The sequence below is a fragment of the Dermacentor silvarum genome, chromosome 1, assembly GCF_013339745.2.
Source record: "Dermacentor silvarum isolate Dsil-2018 chromosome 1, BIME_Dsil_1.4, whole genome shotgun sequence".
NCBI classification, from domain to species: domain Eukaryota; kingdom Metazoa; phylum Arthropoda; class Arachnida; order Ixodida; family Ixodidae; genus Dermacentor; species Dermacentor silvarum.
Genome location: NC_051154.1, coordinates 180,369,647 through 180,389,070, shown reverse-complemented (window position 1 = coordinate 180,389,070; position 19,424 = coordinate 180,369,647). Strand labels below are relative to the sequence as shown.

General features: G+C 50.6%; 1 protein-coding gene across 15 annotated transcripts in view; it reads left to right on the top strand.

Moving 5' to 3' along the window:
* The window catches only part of LOC119436478 (CCR4-NOT transcription complex subunit 6-like), a 264,798-nt gene that overhangs the window by 154,212 nt on the left and 91,162 nt on the right, over positions 1-19,424 (top strand). For 4 of the 15 annotated variants that reach the window (XM_049658002.1, XM_049658013.1, XM_049657998.1 and 1 more), the window contains 3 exons: positions 3,338-3,382; positions 6,506-6,550; positions 6,809-6,850. The exons of 8 other annotated variants lie outside the window; for them this stretch is intronic. In XM_049658002.1, coding sequence (XP_049513959.1) covers positions 3,338-3,382; positions 6,506-6,550; positions 6,809-6,850 — 132 coding nt within the window. The remainder of the gene's footprint in view (positions 1-3,337; positions 3,383-6,505; positions 6,551-6,808; positions 6,851-19,424) is intronic. 3 more of the 15 variants (XM_049658035.1, XM_049658005.1, XM_049658038.1) reach the window with 2 other exon arrangements.

Genomic DNA, 19,424 nt, shown 5'->3' with positions numbered 1-19,424 from the left:
AGACAACGAGTTCGCCTTGTATATATCCACAGCCTTGCTCGGCTACGAACATTTCGCGCACGTTGGAAGCGAATGGGCAACGCACTCCGGCGTCGTAAGGGTACGTGCACCTTGCGAACACGTGGCTTGCCTTTTCCAGGTAATGTAGCGTGCTCAAGAGCGCAGCCAGCATTTAATTGACAGCGGCTTCGGGGAGTCTCTCGTCGGTCCGTGTATTATTTCCGCTCCCCAAATATGATAGCTCGCGTGGTCGTGCGCGCGCCCCGCTGCATCTTCTGCTCGTAGGGGCAGCGAGAAACGGAGCAGGTTTATATCTGATGGCGTTTCGCAACGCCCCCCCTCTAAGAGTTTCTTCTTTTCTGCCTGCGCCGCGGGGTGCGCGTCGTGTGCGCGATTGAATGCCGGCTGCTGTCAGAATGTAGGGCGGCGTTTCGCTTCCGGCTTGTTACAGCGCCGGCGCGTAAACGCGGAACCATGTTCTCCCTCTCCCGGGAACCTGCGGCTCGAGGCGCCGGCCGCGGCGCCTTTCGACGCCGCTGGCCCCGAGGGGGCTGCTGCTCAATGACCGGTTTGGCTTAACCGACTGACTCGCTGTGCGCCCAGTGCGCCGCGCGAGCCCAGATCGGGGCGCCGCGCCGCCGTGACCCGGTCTCGTTTGTCTGTCGCCTCGATCGGGCCCCCGCGGGCGCCTTCGTGTTTAGTTTTCTGCCGTCGTGTTTCGGCGCTTGTTTCCCCCTCTTGCTGCTCTCGTTCTTTCCATCCACGCCGAAATGCGCGCGTGCCGCCCCTCCTTTCTCTGCGTCCCGTTGAAACGGTCGGCCGCAACGAGTCAATTATCCCTGCCGCGCGCTGCCCGCCCTGCATGCTTGTCCACACATTGACAGCCACACGGCGATCGCGCGCGCTCTCGAGAAACTGCGCCGCCGATCCCTGCAGAACGCGGAAGATTGGTGCGCGCATTCCTTGGCGCTTTGTACTCGCGATCGAGCGCGGGCCGGTTTGTGTTACCCGCTCAGCAACGCGGTGCGCGCTTTTCACTCCGCGGTGGATTCGCGCCCCTTATACCTCGATGTCGGACCGCGCGTGGACCTTTGTCGCAGTCCTTTGTGTGTCTCGCGGCGGCCATGGTCTCGAAGCGCGAAATGTGTAGCGCGCGCTTGGCAGGCGTGTGTAGTTATTTTTCCCGCCTTTTTTTTGCGCATGATTTGTCCTTGTTGCTGTTGCATTCGCGTTGTCCGACTGCGGAGCTGATTACACGTACCAACCACTGTGCGTTTGTGTGCGCGGTGTATCGTGACAATGTTGGCCAGCAATGTTGACCAGGGCTTCGTTGGTGTATATATGCAGAGGTATCAAAACAGGGCTTGTGGAAACACTGGTTTGGGCGCGCCGTAATCTTTGTCTGTGTTTTTATTGCTAAAGCTTAGACTAAGTATTACGCGGACGTTACCTCACTTTGTACTGTAAACGTCTGCTCAAAATGCCTGTATATTTTTCAATAACGCAGCATAAGTAATTGAGTAGAATATTATAAGTAATTATTCTTGTGAAAGTGGCTTCGGTTCTTACGCAATATATCCGCCCTGCAAAAGAGCACGCCTGCGGAAAATAGTGTTTACATTGCAGTTTTCATCTTTTTATGACACCGATTGCGTAGTCAACTTATCCAGTACACTCTTGTAAGCGGCCTGTACAGGCTACGTCGTCGACATTCATTGAATCTTGAGACGCGCCCGTCCTCTAAAAGTGATGATTTGTGGAGAATTGTTCATCCTCGAGGTTGCTGTCGACGAGGTCCGCTTCTCAGCCAGTCTGACTGAACTTTAGTCGACCAAACGTCGACTTTCGTCGTCTTCAGAAGTTCCAACTTTTCTTTTTTTTTCTTTTTTTTTCTTTTTTTAAAGCGCTAAGTTATAGCTACGCAAATGCGGCTTGCACGCATAGTTTTGTGCTCCTTGGCGAACACGCTGCGTGTGAAAAATTTCGCCCAGAAAGTGTATAATTAATTAAATCTCGTGAACATTTTGAAACATTTACGCCTATAGGGCGTGTATCTATGTATGAGTGCAGCCGTATCATAAGGAAAGTTCATTTTCTTCGCTTTTTCGACGGGGCTCGTGTTCCGAGATATTCGTCGCGGAACTTGTCACTCAGCGCGGAAAATTTCACATTATGGGGCGCGGATGTCGGCGCTGAGACGCGGCCCTGAGTAACGCAGCTCGTCGCGTAGTCCCTCGAGTGATGGGGCGACTGCACCTGCTTTCAGATTGGCGCGCATTACACGGCGCGAGCTACTGACAAAGCATGTTTTTGGCCGACGCTCCCGCCTCATGAATGCGAAATTAGGCGCACTAAGCGACAGATTTAGGGAGCTAATATCTCGGGAAGGCGAGCCTTGCAGAAAAATCCTACAAAGTGAGCTTGCTTCAGTATACGAATGTCTTCAAATTTCCTACATAAATACGCACTCTGGTGGTGGTGTATCGTGCGAAGTGGGCTTATATTATTTTCGCCACTTATAGCCTGGTGTGTCGCGCTGGTACGCTTATGCAAGGTGTCGTAGATTGTCTATACGACGGCTTCTTTCTTATTGGAAATGGACGTCGTTGTGTCCTACAACGCTCATTCTTCTGCATAAGTGATCTCATTTCCTGTGGCTATGTCGCTGTTAGCAGCTTTACTGTATAGTATTTCGCTTGAAGGGACACTAAAGGGGAAAAATTATTTCTTCTGTATCAGTAGATTACCCTTCCACGATACCAAAAACACCACTCCTACGAGAAGACGCTTGGTAAGCCAGAAAGAAACGAAAAACATAGAAGGCGAGTGGCGACGCCACGTTGAAGTTCCTGCACAAGCTCACCGTGACGTCATGGATTTTGACAGCGTCTTCTAGGTCCCAGTTAATTCTTTAGCGGTAAAGATTGACTACATTGTGTTCTAAAGGAGGCCAAGACTGAATATGGCAAGTTTCGCGAACTTTTACTGAGCTAACGTGGCCCAATACGAAAAATTATTTTAGAAGGCGTGACGTCACACTGAAGGGCCGACGTCGGGGTTTCCGCGCGCAATTAAAAAAAATAACATTGAGCTTCATTTCCTCTTCTAATAATTGACCTATCGTAGTGCAAATAACTACAGCCGAGTTTTCGAAGAATACTTTATCAGTCTAAGTTGATTTATTGTTTGGCTTTAGTGACCCTTTAACGTGTCATTTTTCGGTTGCCAGTCAGTTTTCCTTGGCTCAGCTACCGTTTCGCTAACCATCTAACGCTACGCAGACTCTAAAGACGTCATGTGCTTCACACCTTGCTATCTGTCTTGTCCATTCCTATAGGAGACCAGATGTGGTGGAGCGCTTACTCATATGATCCAGCCTTTGGTCAGTATCTTTGACTCCTAGTGCAGTGCTCATAACGCTCATATAACGTGCAGTGCTCATAGCGCTCATATAACGTGCAGTGCTCATAACGCTCATATAACGCGCAGTGCTCATAACGCTCATATAACGTGCAGTGCTCGTAACGCCGAAGTGGACGGGCGTCAAGGTATCTATTGCAATCGAACACTCTCACCGCGCCGAGTCCCAATTGTGTTGCCTGGAAACAGCGACGATGCATTATAGTCTCCGGAGGCTCCATTGTGCCCCGTAGTGTTTGTCTTCGCAGTGGGCGATTGGCGTATAGATGGCCTCCAGGTTGCCGCAGTTCGAGAGGCGTAGTGGAAGTCGGGTCTTGCGCGTGCCGCCAAAGGTGTTCTTGTACACGCTTCGCCCGTGGTCCGTTGTTTTCCCTCCTTCCTGCGGCACCGTCTTTGTTGCGGCTCGCGCCCGCGTGGAAGTGTGCGGCTCGCATAATTTGTGCCTCGCGTTCAGGTGTGGTCTGGTGGCGTTCTTTCGCGGAAGTGTCGGTGCACCTCGGCGACCCCAATCTACGCGATGGCCACCTCGGCGTCGTACCAGGAAGGTGGCACTGCGGCCTCCCTCCACTGCGGCCCCTTGAGTGGCGGAGCAACAGAAAGAAAGAAACCGCCACGTGCGACTCCTCACGGGGCTTTGATTTCCCTGTGGCTTCAGCGGTTGTTTGTTCTCGATTGACGCACCTGAAAGCGATTATTTCATAGTTTTCGGCAATTTCTGCGCAGCCCGGCGCGGACTTTCACGTGTCAGGGCCTCTCGACCGCAACAGGAGCGCCTGGCTAGGTTTCGAGCTGGCGTTATTTGGAGCGAGCCCTAATTGAATTTCCGTTCGGCCGCTGGTTTCAGTGATGCAAGTCCGGCGACGGTATAGGAAAGCGGCCCGCCGGCGTGCCTCGGGTGTGTCGGGGCGGGGGGACAGTGTACGACAGCGGGCACAAAAGCGCATTGTGCCCGCTGTGGCGTCCCTGCAGGACCGAGAGCTGCGCGCCGCGTTATCGCCCCGCGGCAGCGTGGCCGGTACGAAGCCGGCACGGCCGTGTGACCCGGCCAGGCGCGCGGTCGCGCCCAAGGAAAGGCTCGCCCCAGAAACTGGATCAGGTCGGCGGAACGGCCGCTGGCGTTGAAATCGAAACGGCGCCTGTGCTGCACCTGTGCGCTTTCCAGCAACGCCCAACAACCAAGGGGTTGCGGCCGGGGCCTCGACGGGGTTCCGTTGTTCGAAGAGCTAGAGCTCCCCTCCTCGCAAGGGGCTTTTATGAGGCTGACCGCCTGAGCACCTTAATTACGTCGTAGTACATTCCGGGAAGGACTCTTTCTTTTTTATGCAGACACGGTCCGTGTATTGACCTGTGCAAAGCTCACGAGGGACGTGTCCCGAGATGTCGCCTCCTGTTTGCGTACTTTTCCTGCTTCTGCAGATCTGCAGTTTGTGCCAAGTTTTGTATAAGGGGTGGCAGAGCAGCTAAGTTTTACGAGAAAAGGGGGGGCAAAGAGAGGAAAGGCAGAGAGGTTGAACCAGACGCGCATCCGGTTTGCTAGCTTGCACTGGGGGAGGGGGGATATAGCCTTAGCTTAGAGGGGAGGGGGGTTAACGCCTACGTTAAGGCTAGTACGATGCAGTTTTTATTCAATAGTTTTTTGAAGAGCGTGTAATAGAAGGCATATTTTGTCTCTTAATTTTGCTTACTTGGAGAAGATGACATCAGAATAATTGCAAGACAAATTACAACGCGTATAGTTAGCTGGTTAACGAAATTTAACAACATTTTATCAAGATTGCTTCCTTTAGTGCGCATGTTGCAGTGGCGGAATTGTAGGTGATCTCGGTTCGAAAAGGCTCCCCTATTTACTAAGAGTCTAGAACTAACACAAGTTTCGAGATACATGTTCCCAATATTTCGGCGAAATGCGTTATAGCGTTCCACTTATTAACCTAAGACGTGCTACTTGCACAATGCGAGACAGTGCTACGCTAATATGTTTGCGTATTTGTGGACGGTATCCGAAAACTGGGACTTCAGTCTCCTGCCTATACTGAATGGGCATGTCTTGAGCACTGGCTGACTTGGATTGCACCACTACAACGTGCGCGACGCGTTGGCGTTCCACTTAGCATTGTCCCGCTGTGCGGTGCAATAAAGGTGTTCTTGGCAAATAAGTAGAAAGCCGGCGCAATTAGCATAATATGACGAAACGGTGGCATAATGAAGCGTTTTGGAGTTATGAAACCTTTAAAGTTTATTTCGCCAACAGTTCCGAGAGTATAGCAGAAGCACCATGTTATGAATGTGTTGTGTTGCTTTCGGTTATATGGCTGCGGCGATGAGTAGATACTAGGGGTGTGGCGAATGAATATTCGAAATTTCGCGTACGATTTCGTTTGGCGAATTTTATATTCGGTTATCACGTTTATGGGGGCGTTCCTGCCGTGGGTGCCGCTTGATATGCCCTGTTGGGAGCCAACCTGTGGGGACATTATCCTTTTGCACATTTACAATCTGTCATTCCAATGCACCACCTGTAGTGTAGCGCGCATTGAAGAAAACAAAGCGTTCATTTTTATTTGTTGCCGGATTTCTTATCCCCGTTTCTTTCTCTACTTTCTTTAGAAGCAGAAAAAGTATTTTATATTTGCCATTCGATGAGCCCGTTTTTATTTATTTATTTATTTATTTATTTATTTATTTATTTATTTATTTATTTATTTATTTATTTATTTATTTATTTTTCAATATGCGTGTACTATTCGATGCGAAAATTTCGCGCTTCAATCACCCCTAGTAATACTCTCGTTTTCATTGTGATACAGTACATCAAAATGACCACTGAGGATTGTCTTCATTGTCTACGACAGCTTCTTTCTTATTGGAAGTGGACGTCGTCGTGTCCTGCAACGCTCATTCTTCTGCATAAGTGATCTCATTTCCTGTGGCTATGTCGCTGTTCGCAGCTTTTCTATATAGTATTTTGCTGAACGTGTCATTTTTCCTTGGCTCAGCTACCGTTTCGCTAACCATCTAACGCGACGCAAACTCTAAAGACGCCATGTGCTTCACGCCTTGCTATCTGTCTTGTCCATTCCTATAGGAGACCAGGTGTGGTGGAGCGCGTACTCATATGATCCAGCCTTTGGTCAGTATCTTTGACTCCTAGTGCAGTGCTCATAACGCTCATATAACGTGCAGTGCTCATATAACGTGCAGTGCTCATAACGCTCATATAACGTGCAGTGCTCATAACGCTCATATAACGTGCAGTGCTCATATAACGTGCAGTGCTCATAACGCTCATAACGTGCAGTGCTCATATAACGCGTTAAACTTCTGACCTGCTACTGACCGCTCATACTGCTACCAACCTCTCTACATAACGCTATTCTCATTATCGCAGAATATTTCGTGTATCCCAGCGAACCAGTCGAGGAGTACGACGGTATGTATAGGGTTATTGTAAATATCCTCAGGGCCGCCCACTGTCGGGGGAAATTCCTTATTAGCATTCATTACTCATCATCATCGCGTCTATCTTAAGCCCGAAACTTGACTACGTACGAATCCACGTTGTTAACCTTTCCCTGCGGTAGCCGAGCTCCACTCTTTCGTTATGCATATACATACGTACCTCCAACATTTAACCTAATTTGTGGGAATTTAAAAATGGCAAATATGGCGCCTAACGCGGATATTTACGAATAAATTTTGAATCTTTAGGCCTCATTTCGAATTTCAGTTTCTGTCGCCTATTCAATACTAACCACGTGTTCTACACCAAGAAGTGGACGACCTTGTATCGTACGTCGTGATGTATACTTTAGAACTGTGCTCAAACAGCGCGACTGCAAAAAAACGGCACGGAGGGAGAAACAAATACCACAGAACTGCGTATCCTTGTTTCAGTCGCGCTGTTTGAGCATAGTCCTAAAGATGAACCACCTAGCCCTCACCAAGATGTTCCTGATGCGTGTATACTCTTGCGGAAGCGCGCGTATCGCTTGTCACGTGCCTGCTATTCTTTCGCGCGCTGGGCGCGGACGCTGGACGGCGCCAGGAGTGCATGGCGGGAACTTATACAGGGTGTTTCAGCGAACACTTTCAAAAAGTCTCAAAGGTTGCCTGTGGCAGATAGCACAATTCTAGTTCATGAGCTCGTCTACTCAAAGAGGCGTACATTACTTGCACAAGAAATTCAAATGCTTAATCGAATAATTAACAAAAATTCAATAATTAAATTTTTAACTAATTACCTGATGGCCCATATTGCAATTTACAAATTGTAGCCATGGAGTTCGCGAGGCGGATCTACTTGGAAGGAATTCTCGGGATGACACCAGTTTCGAGATATTAATTCCCGAACTTTGCGGAGAAATGCATTGGCGTTCCAGTTAGTTTCTTCAGAACGTCGATTTTGAAGCACAAAATTAACTGGAACGCCAATGCATTTCTCCGCAAAGTTCAGGAATTAATATCTAGAAACTGGTCTAATCCTGAGAATTAATTCCAAGTGGATCCGCCTTGCGAACTCCACGGCTACAATTTGTAAATTGCAATATGGGCCATCAGGTAATTTGTGAATTTTTGTTAATTATTCGATTATGCATTTCAATTTCTTGTGCAAGTAATGTCCGCCTCTTCGAGTAGACCAGCTCATGAACTAGAATTGTGCTATCTGCCACAGGCAACCTTTAAGAATTTTTGAAAGTGTTCGCTGAAACACCCTGTATAGCTACGGTGTGTGTTCGTTGTGCTGCGGCCCTTTGTGTGGGACCCTCTGTCTGTGAATGCAACTTGAAATTAAAGACTGCAGCCCCAACCTTGGCATTATGAGTGCACACGTGAGCTTCCCTTTATGCGTTTTAATTACGAAGAAATTCTCATTTTTTCGGCGACCCTGGGGTCCGTATACTTTTGCTGTACATATATTAGCGAACAAAAACAGCATGGCGGAGGCTGTGTGCTCTTCTTTCAGGGCCTTGGAACTGTCGGGCTACCTCCGCTATACCACGAATGCGCGCATCCTATATATATATATATATATATATATATATATATATATATATATATATATATGGAGTCTGTGTCCCCTCCTGTGCAGCTGCATAATGCAGACGCGCAGAGCGCAGCAACTTTCTCGATCCCGCGCGCTCGCCATGCCCTAATAATCGTTCTCCTATTTGAGTAACGGAAGCTTTCAGTAAGTGCCAGCGCTCACCTGTGCGTACATTGCTTGATGTGCAAGGTTGTTTTTCTTCAAGGGCTGATCATGGATCGCACCGGTTCACGGGCAGCGTATTAGAAGGCCATACGTAGTATATCGTGTCAGTACAAGAGACCATGGCCGCTATAGCGGCCGCGTCTTTTAATGCGTCAAGTTACGCGTGGTGTATGTATTGTGTTCTGTGTATAAGTTTATCTTCTCTCTCTTTCTCTCTAAGTGCAGTTCTATATAATGTTCTAATTTCGACCTTTAAAATGGAATGAAAAGGTCGCTATATTGTTTCTTATATAACCTTTCGGCGGGTTTGTGAACCTATAGCACTCGTTTTATTATGCTTTATATTATTTATTTATTTTTGTGTGCGCGTACTTGACTGCATTAGCAATGAGTCATTCGATGTTCATTTTAACCACTATAAGGTCAGGTAAGTAGTGTTGTAGTTTCGGAAATGAAGCATCTGGTCGCTTTCGTAGTTTTCGTATACACTTCTTTACAACCGGTTAGCATCGAAGTTGTCACTTGCAAGGAAAATGCTCATTAGAAAACTGTGGAATATTTTGATATTTTTCGTGACCATGTCGAGCTTGGCTTTCGCAGCCTGTGAGCTTGTGTGGATTGACGCTCGTGATATTGACGCGCGTTGAATGGAGGTTTGAATACATTTAACGCATCTCGGACTTTTCTTAGACTATAAAGAAGCCGCGGTGGTATAATCGCACGTCCGTAGCAGTTGTCGCGCAGTTATCCGCAGATCTGGAACTGTTGGGCTTTATGTCATCGCCCTTGCTCCAAAGCTATATACGTGTACTGTAAAATGCCGATCAAGACGCCCAACCATCTCTTTTGTGTTGAGATACTGCAGCGTTATATTTTATTGCGATAGCAATTATATGGACACTCCAAAGCAGATTTCTGCCGTCGGCGTCGCCGTTGCCGTCGCCGTCGCCGTGAGGTTCCGTATGACGTCAATGGAGATGAAATCGTCACCTGCGCGCCGCCGAACGCTGTATGTGCGAGTGAAAGGGCGCGAGGGACGCGCGCTTTCACGGGGAGTGAACCCACGGCGGAGAACAAACGCGCGGTTTGCACCGTGCTCCCTTAAGGGCTGCATAAGTAGGCGTCTCTTTCCTCCTTTACAATCACCGTATATGTAGAGCAAACGCGCCTTATTCCGACGCGCGAAAGGGCGCGGGGGGGGGGGAGGGGGAGGGGGAGGGAAGGGAGGCGACGTTTAGCTGCAGAACCAAGTGCCTATTTATATCAGAGGCTCCGGCAACAGTCACCAACGCCGCACGCGTTTCGTGCGAACGCGGGCAAAACGCCGACGGCGTCGACAACAGTTCTGCGTGTTGCCGGTGCTGCTGCATGTCCAAGTTTATACAGCTGATAAAGCTACTATCATTACTCCGTATAGATCTCTACAAATTTGCTATCGCAATTGATGCTTCGCCTTTCAGCTGAAACTGCGACAACTTTTTTGTTTCTTAAGTCAAAGCTTCGGGCTGCGAAAGCAAAGTTTTCGTCACAGAACTGTTTGTTTGTTTTCGTGAGTGACGAAATATAGCAGTTTACTGAAGAAGGCAAGGGTGGTGGTGTGGGTAACATTGAAGGGTATATTGCCCAGTTTCCACGGTGAAGCCGCGCTTGCTGACCGAGCAGCGTCGTGTGAATGTATTAATTTCGTAGCGCATGGATTAGGCAGGCGGACAAAACACCTCAGTGTTCCTCCAGTAGTGGCCTGACTGACTGTGATACGTTTGGTCATGTCGCGTGACGTCGCTGTGCGGCATGACAGGTTCTTTTTAATTTGATCCGCATGTTCTTTCGTGTGTTATTAGTACGCGGACTGTAATGCCATTGATTTCGTGTTGCGCACAATAGGAAAATGCGTTCTGCTGCTGGCGCCTTCAGAGTACGGCCTTGGCGGTCCAGCATCGCGGGCCGAAGCGCGTTCATGCGTCGGGTTTTGTATATAGGTTAAAAAGGGACTGTAATTGTTCGCGACGACGGGGCTGCCTTGTGGTTCTTTCACGATGCAGCGTTACGTGCGACACGGGCTCTAAACCGTTTCCTAAATTGCTCTCGAATTGATCGAGCCTAATACAACAGCAACGACTTTAGTGCCGCGGTCCGTTTCGGACGCTTCCTCAACGAGCAGGCAAGCGACGCCGTGTCTGTGGCGCCTTTCTGGCGCGCACAGCCCGACGTCGCGCGCTGCACGAGGAAGCGCCCAGGGCCTGCCGATTAGCGGCCTGTTTGCACAGGCAGCGCCCGCATTTGGGAACGAGGCATATGCCCAATATAGAAGACACCGTTCGACCGACTCTGTCGCAGCCTCGGGGCGACAGCAGCGGCTCACGTCGCCGCTCTTGCGCGCTTCACGTGGACGCGCGGCTTCGTTGCTTCTGCTTGCTCTCTTGGGCTGTGAGGGGTGGGAACCGGTGGCTGGCAGGCCGTCAATCACATTCGGGAGGGGGGGGGGGGGGGGGGTAGTACCCGACCTCGTCGCCCCTGCTCTCATGCATGCATGCATCTTGCGTGCACGTTGCCCGCAGCTAGAAGATCCGCGGGAATACGAAATATGACGGGTCCCCCCCCTCCTCGTAGGGATTCTGGCTTCTGCAAGTCCCCCCAATACACGCGGGCCTCCACAGCTGCCGCTGATTTGCCTCTTTTGTAATCTTGCACTTTGCGACGCAGTTATTCATTGCGGGTGATGCGTGCTTGTTTATACGAACGATGGAGGTCTCTTCCGGCGGATAAGAATGATGAAGAAACTGAGGTGAGGTTTACGGGGCGGTAGAGAAAAATCATTACGGCGGCAGGCAAAAATGCGTGCCTTTTGTTCTGCCGCAACGTTGAATACCAGAGATATTTGACTGAGATTCAACCTCTGCCGTTTCCGTGACCGGTGGTCAAAAGAAGAAAGAAACAAAAAAAAATGGAGGAGAAGGAAGAACCGCATCGAACAAATCTGTCTTAGCGCTTATGCATTTCACAACAGCTTGGCCCCATTCGCCAAGAAGCGATCATTGTCTGCATGCTACGTGCATGTATTCGTTGGTGACACCTCAACGCCCGCTTGATGCGCGGCTCTGCATACGGAAACCTGAGAACTGGGTCATCAAATAAAACAAAAAAAGTGAAAGGAACTTCGTGATATAGCTTGAAACGCACCCGATGCAGCAGTCGTCGTCTTGAGCGCGTAATCCCCTCGAGCCGTGCGAGTTGGATGTATTACGCAGCCAAGCTGGGTACGCGCTCCGAACGGAGGTTTCGAAAGCTTGCTCGTGCGCGCACCCGTGTCTAAACAGGACGTTTGCCCTTTAGTGGAGCTGAAGCGAGTCTGGCGATCTCAAATTTGCAGCCTGCTGCACCCATGCGATCTGGCAGACGCGGTTGCAATAGCCGGAAACAAACGCGCAGAGGAATACCAGTAATGTGGAGAGAAAACGCCCCGCACGCGGCGATCGGCAACGAGTGAAGCACCGGTATACAACGCCGGCCTCTGCAGGCTGCTTGCAATTGTATTTTCTCAGTTCGGCTCCTTCCGGTGATTCGACCCTCCCATATATTCTTCCGCGGAAGCAAGGACTGCGCCTATTTCCCTATAGCGTTGTCAGTGAGAGTGAGCGAGTGGCTGAGCGTCGTGTAGTACAGCGCCACGCGTTTCATCCTGCCGCTCGGCGACATGCGTGCTTTTGTGTGCCCGCTGCCAGCGTCGCGTTAGGAGCGCGCTTCGCGAAAGAGCGCCCTGTCTTCGTCGGCGTGTGACCTGCATCGGGGCGTCGCCGCCGCAGAGCCTCTTCTTCCGCTTCCACGGCGCGCCCGCGGAGAAGACGCTCGCCCAGGGGCGCGCATCCCTGATTTCCGCCTTTGTCAGCCGCCGGCCGGCGCACCGCTGTCGTCGCCGAGTGCACCGTTGCACGTCGCGCCCGATTTAGGCCGCCACTCCAGTTCTTGGCTTCCCACACGGCGTGGCCACCCCCGACGGTCCGCCGCGCGTCCACGCAGCGCGGGCCGCCCGCTGCACCGCTTGGGCGGCGTCCGCTTCTCTCCGTGTCCAATTTTTTCCAGTCTGCCCGGCGGTTACATTGTGATCAGCGTCCGCTTCCGCTCTCCACGTAACGCTGCTGCAGGTCACTTGTTTTTATGGGGGAGGGTTAACAGCCGAGCGGTGGACACCTGTCTATGTAGCGCGGGCTTTCGTCCCCGGGCTCGCTACAAGGCCGCACGCTTTTCGGTGTACGTATATGTAAGCGAAAGGCTGCAAGCGTATACCTCAGCTTCTTAATGAGCTTTCGGCGCGCGCGCGCTTAGAGAGCGTCGTATATGCGGTGTGAATCGGCCTACTACGCGCATGCGAGCGTTATTAACACGTGCGGTAATACGTGGGACGCGCCGTTCCGCTGACCCGCGCGTGCGCGCCCGCGCGCTGCTGGCACGCTTCTTTCGCCCCCCCCCCCCTCCCCCCTGTTTGGGACACGCATGTGGAGCGTCGCCTCCGCGCACTGCCTTCGTCGCTCATTGTCTCCCGCGCGGCCCGGCGCATTGTTTCAAGACAAGAGTGAGCCGGGCTCTTATTTGCCTCCCCGGCCTCGTTTCCCCGACAAACGGCGGCGGCGACTGTGGCGCTCATCGCGTGGCGGCATTCAGCCCACGGTTGTTCTTCGGTCTCGTCGCCTTGTTAGCGTTGTTATGCATGCATGCGGACGATATACGCCTCCCTCGTGCACCTATATCGCTGGTCTCGTTGATTGTTCCTGCCCGCCATTCACGGCGCTCCAGCTATACACCCTCACAGAGGTCCGGAAACTCTTTCAACGCTTTTTTTTTTTCTTTTTTTCTGCGAGTTCATTCATTTTTCTCCCCGCGAAATATATGAGGCTGTACAAACTAAAACTAACACATGTAAGAGAGGCGTTGAGGTGTATATGCACCTGCATCGTCGTATATATAAGCTTTGTAAAGCATGTACGAACAGGTTTTCGTATAGCGAGGGTTGGCAACGACGCGATTATGCCTCCATCCGGGCTTTATCGATTGCTCGTTGTGTGTTTACTATCGCGATAGGTAATAAATTCAGTGCGCTGGTGATAGCTGTAAACTAACGACAGAGAAGGCTTATTCAGAACGAGAACACCATCTAATGTCGAATTCAACATAATTTTGTGTTAATGCTTTCTTTTTTTCTTCATTGCAGTAATGACAAAAGAAGAAAAAAAATTGCGAAAAGGTGAATGAGAGTGTGGCTGCTGACTTATCCGCACAATTAAGACTGTTGGTGTATAGCAACCGCGGTGGAGCGCGGGGTGGTCTCATCAAGCTCGTATTTATCGAGATGCTTTAGTTTGACTCGTTTCCTTCGCAGCTGAACGATTTTCGCCTTGAGCGTCATATTCTTGATGGCCATACAAGAACGATGGGGGCGAAATGCGAAAAGACCCGTGTACTTAGATTTAGGTGCACGTTAAAGAACCCCAGGTGGTCCAAATTTCCGGAGTCCCCCACTACGGCGTGCCTCATAATCAGATCGTTGTTTTGGCACGTAAAACCCCATAATTTATATGGCCATACAACAACTTATTTTCCTCGTCTTGCGATTGTACAGCTTTCGCATTAAAAAAATAAAAAATTACCGGCTGCAGACGCTAGCATACGTGCGCGAGATGGATATTGCGGTAATCTTATTCACTTCCCGTTCTAGACATTATCGCAAAATCTTATATCGTACAGCGTGTAGCGGAGTATTTGTATACCGCGATCACGTTTTAAACTTTATCTTGCGACTGAAACTTCGATGCCACAGTTTTTCAGAGTCACACCTTTTTTCTCCGGTCGATCTCGCTTAACGCGCGAATGCTCGTGTCAAAGGCCCGATGCCGTGCAGCGATGCCCTTGCATCAGTTGCATCCATGCAGTGGGCCATTGATAATGCCGGCCGGCTTTTCAAAATTCCACATCTCGTTTCGAATGTGGAGCAGACTGCTCGCTTTGAAGAGGAGCCAAATTGATCGACGTAATTCTGTGACGGTAAGTGCAGCCTGATTGCACCGCGATAATTTTGGTTCAGGTCGTTCGTGTCGTGTCTATAGGTGGGTAAATCAAAAGAATAGAATGTCTGTGGTCTTTGATCACTTTCGATTATACCCTTTCGCCTTAGGTGTGGTTATGCGAGAAAGCGTGTTAACTCCATCGTTCTCGTAACAGCAGTCGATCCATCTTTGCGCTTAGCTTAAACTCGAATCTTAGAATCAAAGCTGGAGAAGTGCATCTCAATTGCCTGGAGGAAGAAGAAAGGCGTGGCGGCTAGTCGGTGTTTTGCAGCCGCCATTAAGTTGGCGTCTACTTCGCTTTTGTTGGTATGTGCTGCTGCCCCCTCCCCCTTATTTGTTATCACGCAGCATTAAAGTAGTTTGCATGGACCGTTTCCAGTTTGTCCCGCGTGCAAGTTAGCGATTACTTTGCGGTTAGCAGCTGCTAAATCGGATCAGTTGGCAGTTTGCGTGCTGCCCGAAAGCTCAGTGAGTACTTGGTTGCAGTCCATCGCGCGGGTATGCCCTCAAGACCCGTAACTGATTATACGACACATGATTCCCGGCTTTGGGTATTAGTCAGGATTTAGGATTGGAAGATAGCTGTGCACAATGAACGCGTTATCATTTCACGATGTTAGCCGTACTTTATATATATAGTTCCTGAACTATTTGTAAACATTTAATAAGAGAACGAGGCACGTATGGGCTCACGCAGCGTGTAATCGGTGCGATTCGTTTCGAGCGGCGATTGTTTGGTATAGCCTTAAAATGTCTCGCAGACGAGAATTCTGAAGTAGCACTCGAACGGAAATGGCTGAAGCTAGCCGTTTACGTCTGTCGTCGTTAATGGCGGGTTCGTCGTACCGAAGCCGCCTGACGCCGGAGAGAGCGGAACATGGAGATGGTGCGGGCCACAAATCGCGAGTGAAGGCGGCCGGAACGCGACAAAGAGTGACAAAGCGACGACGCTGACGCACATGCACCATCGAGTTCGTTGACACCGGTCTAGCGGTGGCCGCCGCGTGCCTCTCGTCGGCGCTACCACGTGACAAAGTAAGTGCTCTTAGTTTCATAATTACACTTCCGAAGAGCATGCCGTCGTTGGCTGCATTGAGGTCAGACTGCACGAAGTGGCTAGCGCAGTGTGGGCGCTGCGTACCTGTGGTCAGTGAAGAGGAAAGAAAACCGCAGTGTAGAGAATCGAATAGGTCCTGTCTGGTGCGTTGCGATGGCAAAGCGAATATTTCAAAAAGCTGTATAAACATCGAGGCTTCGATCGCGTTCCGGTTTAAAATGCTGCGTATCAGTTGTGAATTATAAATGAATGTCCGCTAACGCGAATTAGTCTACTTTTTTCAGGCCAAACAGTGCTTTGGTCTCTGGTGCACATAGCGTGCCACAACGCGCCCTCTGACTTACGCGTGAAATACACTGTGACATGTCTCTCTTTGTCTCCCCCTCATTTTATTTTGGTCTTTCTTTTTTTCGAGCTAGCAGTTGACATTAGACCTACCACATTCGCAAATGTATGGTACTTGTGACGATGCGTTGGACGTCTGGTTCGTGTAAACCTTGCAATAGAAAGCACTCAGTAAAGTTGAAGCCTGCCGCGTTGACGCAGCGGCATTATCGTTCTATCTCTGAGCTAAGAGACTTTGAATTCGGTCGCTGCAGCCGCATTCGATGAAGGGCGCGAACTGTACGAGGTCAAAGTTAGCCCAGGCATGTGATAGACTCCGTTTCTTTCAACAAGAAATGTAGTTTTTGGTGGGGAGAAGACAGACCTTTACCACATGGTATAGGGCCTACCAAAAGAATCAGACCCTATAGATATCATAAATCAGCCAAAAACTGAGGGGTGGGAGGCAACTCTGTCCAGTTCAGCCCTCGAGAGCGAACAAGAGCTCATCGACAGAGCATGCATGAGCAGCAGCCTTTGAAATTAGAGTCCCGGACTAGGGGTACCGACCACGTCAACCCTCTTGTTTTTTAAAAGACGCCAGTAAAGGTTTTCATCTTCATTTTCAACTACAGCGTCTCTTGAAGCCTAGGTGTATCTTATGAAAAAAATAGCCCCCCCCCCCCCCCAAAAAAAAAAAAAAAGGGGGGTGAAGGGCATTCGATGATTATAGATCGTGCTTTGTGGTGCGTATAATGCGCTTTCATCGTTCCAAGTATATATAAGAAAGAAATCTCGGTGACAAACCGCGGGAGCCGTCACCCATTTCTATTTTGCAGCTTCGACTTGAGAGCTGTGCCCCACGATCGCGTGTGCGACCTCCGCTTTGTGGTACACCTTTTTATTCCTTGTCTGCGTGTCTAAAAGACAAGTTTTCTTCTATTGTGAACCTATAGCAATCCCTAATCGGGGGAGTTTGACGCCATCTTGGAATATCGAAAACTCATCGTGGCAGGGAATAGAAAAGCAAAACGAGAACAAAACCTCTTTGAAGCCTTCGAAGGGCGCTACTTAGGACGGTTGACGGGCTCGTTGCGTATAGCGTTCCCCTCCTATATGCCGCCGTCGGTGCGAAGTTACGCTGTCGTCACGGCTGAGGTGCGAATCGAGCTAAACGGCCCTCGGCCAAGATTTCCAGCGCGCCGTCCCCTGGGCGTCGGCGGCATGCGCCGCGGGGCCGTGAATCATGTCAGCGGCTGCTGATGCGCGGTCGCGCGCTGTTCTTGCCGGAAGCGCTCTCCGGGGGCTCCGGAGCCTGCAAGCGGGTTCGCAGCCTTGGCTGTGCGCACCACTGCGTGACCCCGTTTCTCGGGTTTTTCTGCCGCCGCGTCCATTCGACGTTTTCTCGTCAGTGCAGTGGTTCTCTGCCTGATCGGTTGTCAGCTGTGCCGGGCGTTGCGCAATCCTCGGCAGGTCGCACGATCCCGAGCCCGCGGCGAGAGAAAAGCGGCGCGAGTTAATCACTTCTTTTGGGCAGGTTGCGGGCGGACGTCTTCCGGCTCGCCGCGCTGAGGCGCGCGCGACTTGACGTGCGCGGCGCTCTGGTGCCGTGCCGAATGTGTGGCGGCGTCATCTGCGCGCGTATTAACCTCGGGCCGTCGTCGTGCGTCTCACCTCTTCCTGGGTCGCCTCGTCGCTGCTCCTGCCCGGCCAAGCAGAGCGCGTTGTCCGCGCCTCATTTTTTGGCCAACGGGAGCCGCGCGCATCGACAGGCTGTGTGGCAGCTTTTGATCCCTCCGGGGTCCACTGTGTGTGTTCTGTTTGCGAGCCTCGTCGCAGGCACCGTGCCACCTTTCGTCGGCCGAGCTTGTTGTTCGCGTTATTTACTCAGGAACGCCGTTCGTATCGTGTCTCGCGTGCTGCTCCGTGAGAAAGTTGCGCTGCGCTCTTTAGAGTGAACTTCCGGAAGCGCCGTTGTTTGCTGAGGGCTGTCTCGTAACAGGCAGCCGAAGGTGGCCGAGAAGAAAGCGCGAGGTTAATGTAGTGCTGCAGAGTAGTCGCTAATGGCGAGGCGCGTTAGTTGACGGTATTTTCAAGAGGTTTCCGCGACTGCTGGGCTACGTTTTGATCAGTGCGTGTCTGCCTTCGACGCCTGCCTGTCATCCGAGTCGATCGAGACGTCGCTTGGCCGTATGGGCATGCACGCAGCCTCGTGACGACATCCGGAGCAGGAAGTCGTCAAACGAGGGACGGGATCGGATGAAGCGGGCCAGTCGCGGGCATTTCCTTTCAAGCCAGCAGAGACCTCGCTTCACTGGAGCCGGAGAAAGGCGATCCCAACGCGTTTGTGCAGCTAGATATTTAGAGTCTGCCCCTTTGGTGGGGTGGAAGTGGGCGGATGGGATAAAAGTGACACGTGATTGTCGTAAAGCGAAAATTTGTGATCTAAATTACCTTCGTGGCCTGACAGATCTGTTCTGCCATACGCCTCTACCGTTCCTCCCTATACTCCTTTTATATCTACCTTCTGCGTACCGTCGGTCGATTTCAGCGCTGCCTAGCTGACGTTGTTCCGAATCCGGAGCGTTTCTGAAGAATGAAGCCTCCTTGTTGAGAATATAACGTAAAGGACTTCTACTCGTATTAATCTGTTTGGGCGGCACCAGATTAAATGGGGAAATTAGTTAAGTGCGCAATAAAAAATATCGATTGGTAAATTTAGGGTTGTCTGTCCTTCGCTCTGATAAGACTTGTTGCTCTCACATCTCAGTGATCCGTTGTTTCATTCAGGATCATGGCGAGTGTTTCCATCGAGAGCACGAGAAGCTATACATAGCTTTTGCTTATGCACGTGCATCTGCATTTGGACATGGCCTTAAACGCTCTCGTGGAAGTTCGTTTCGTCTTACACCGCTCACTACAAACGCATGTGGATAAATCGGTCATCTTTCTTTTTTTTTTTTTTTTTGTTATTTGATGCGAGTCTTCGCTCATCGGCTTTTGCTATTGTTATCTCATTGGTGTCAATCAACCGTCGCCACCACCTTTCCACTTTTCCCTCCTTTGAGCGGATTGACGCGTGCTCTTATCAGTGTGCGGATGTTTCGTCTGTTGAGGGGAATTGGCGCTTTAAAATACGCACACTCATGTTTAGAAAGAGGGGACGAGCACGAGCGCTTCGTCGTCCCCTCGGGGACAACCATTCTAGGCAGGAGCGACGTAGCGCCACTTCAAGAGTTGCGCTGTGAGCAGAGACTAAGCCTAACTTATTGCATAACTAAGCCGTCTATATTACTGCACGCTTCCGAATATGAAATCTTGAGCACCCGCCTTTGATGTGCATGCGTGGCAATGT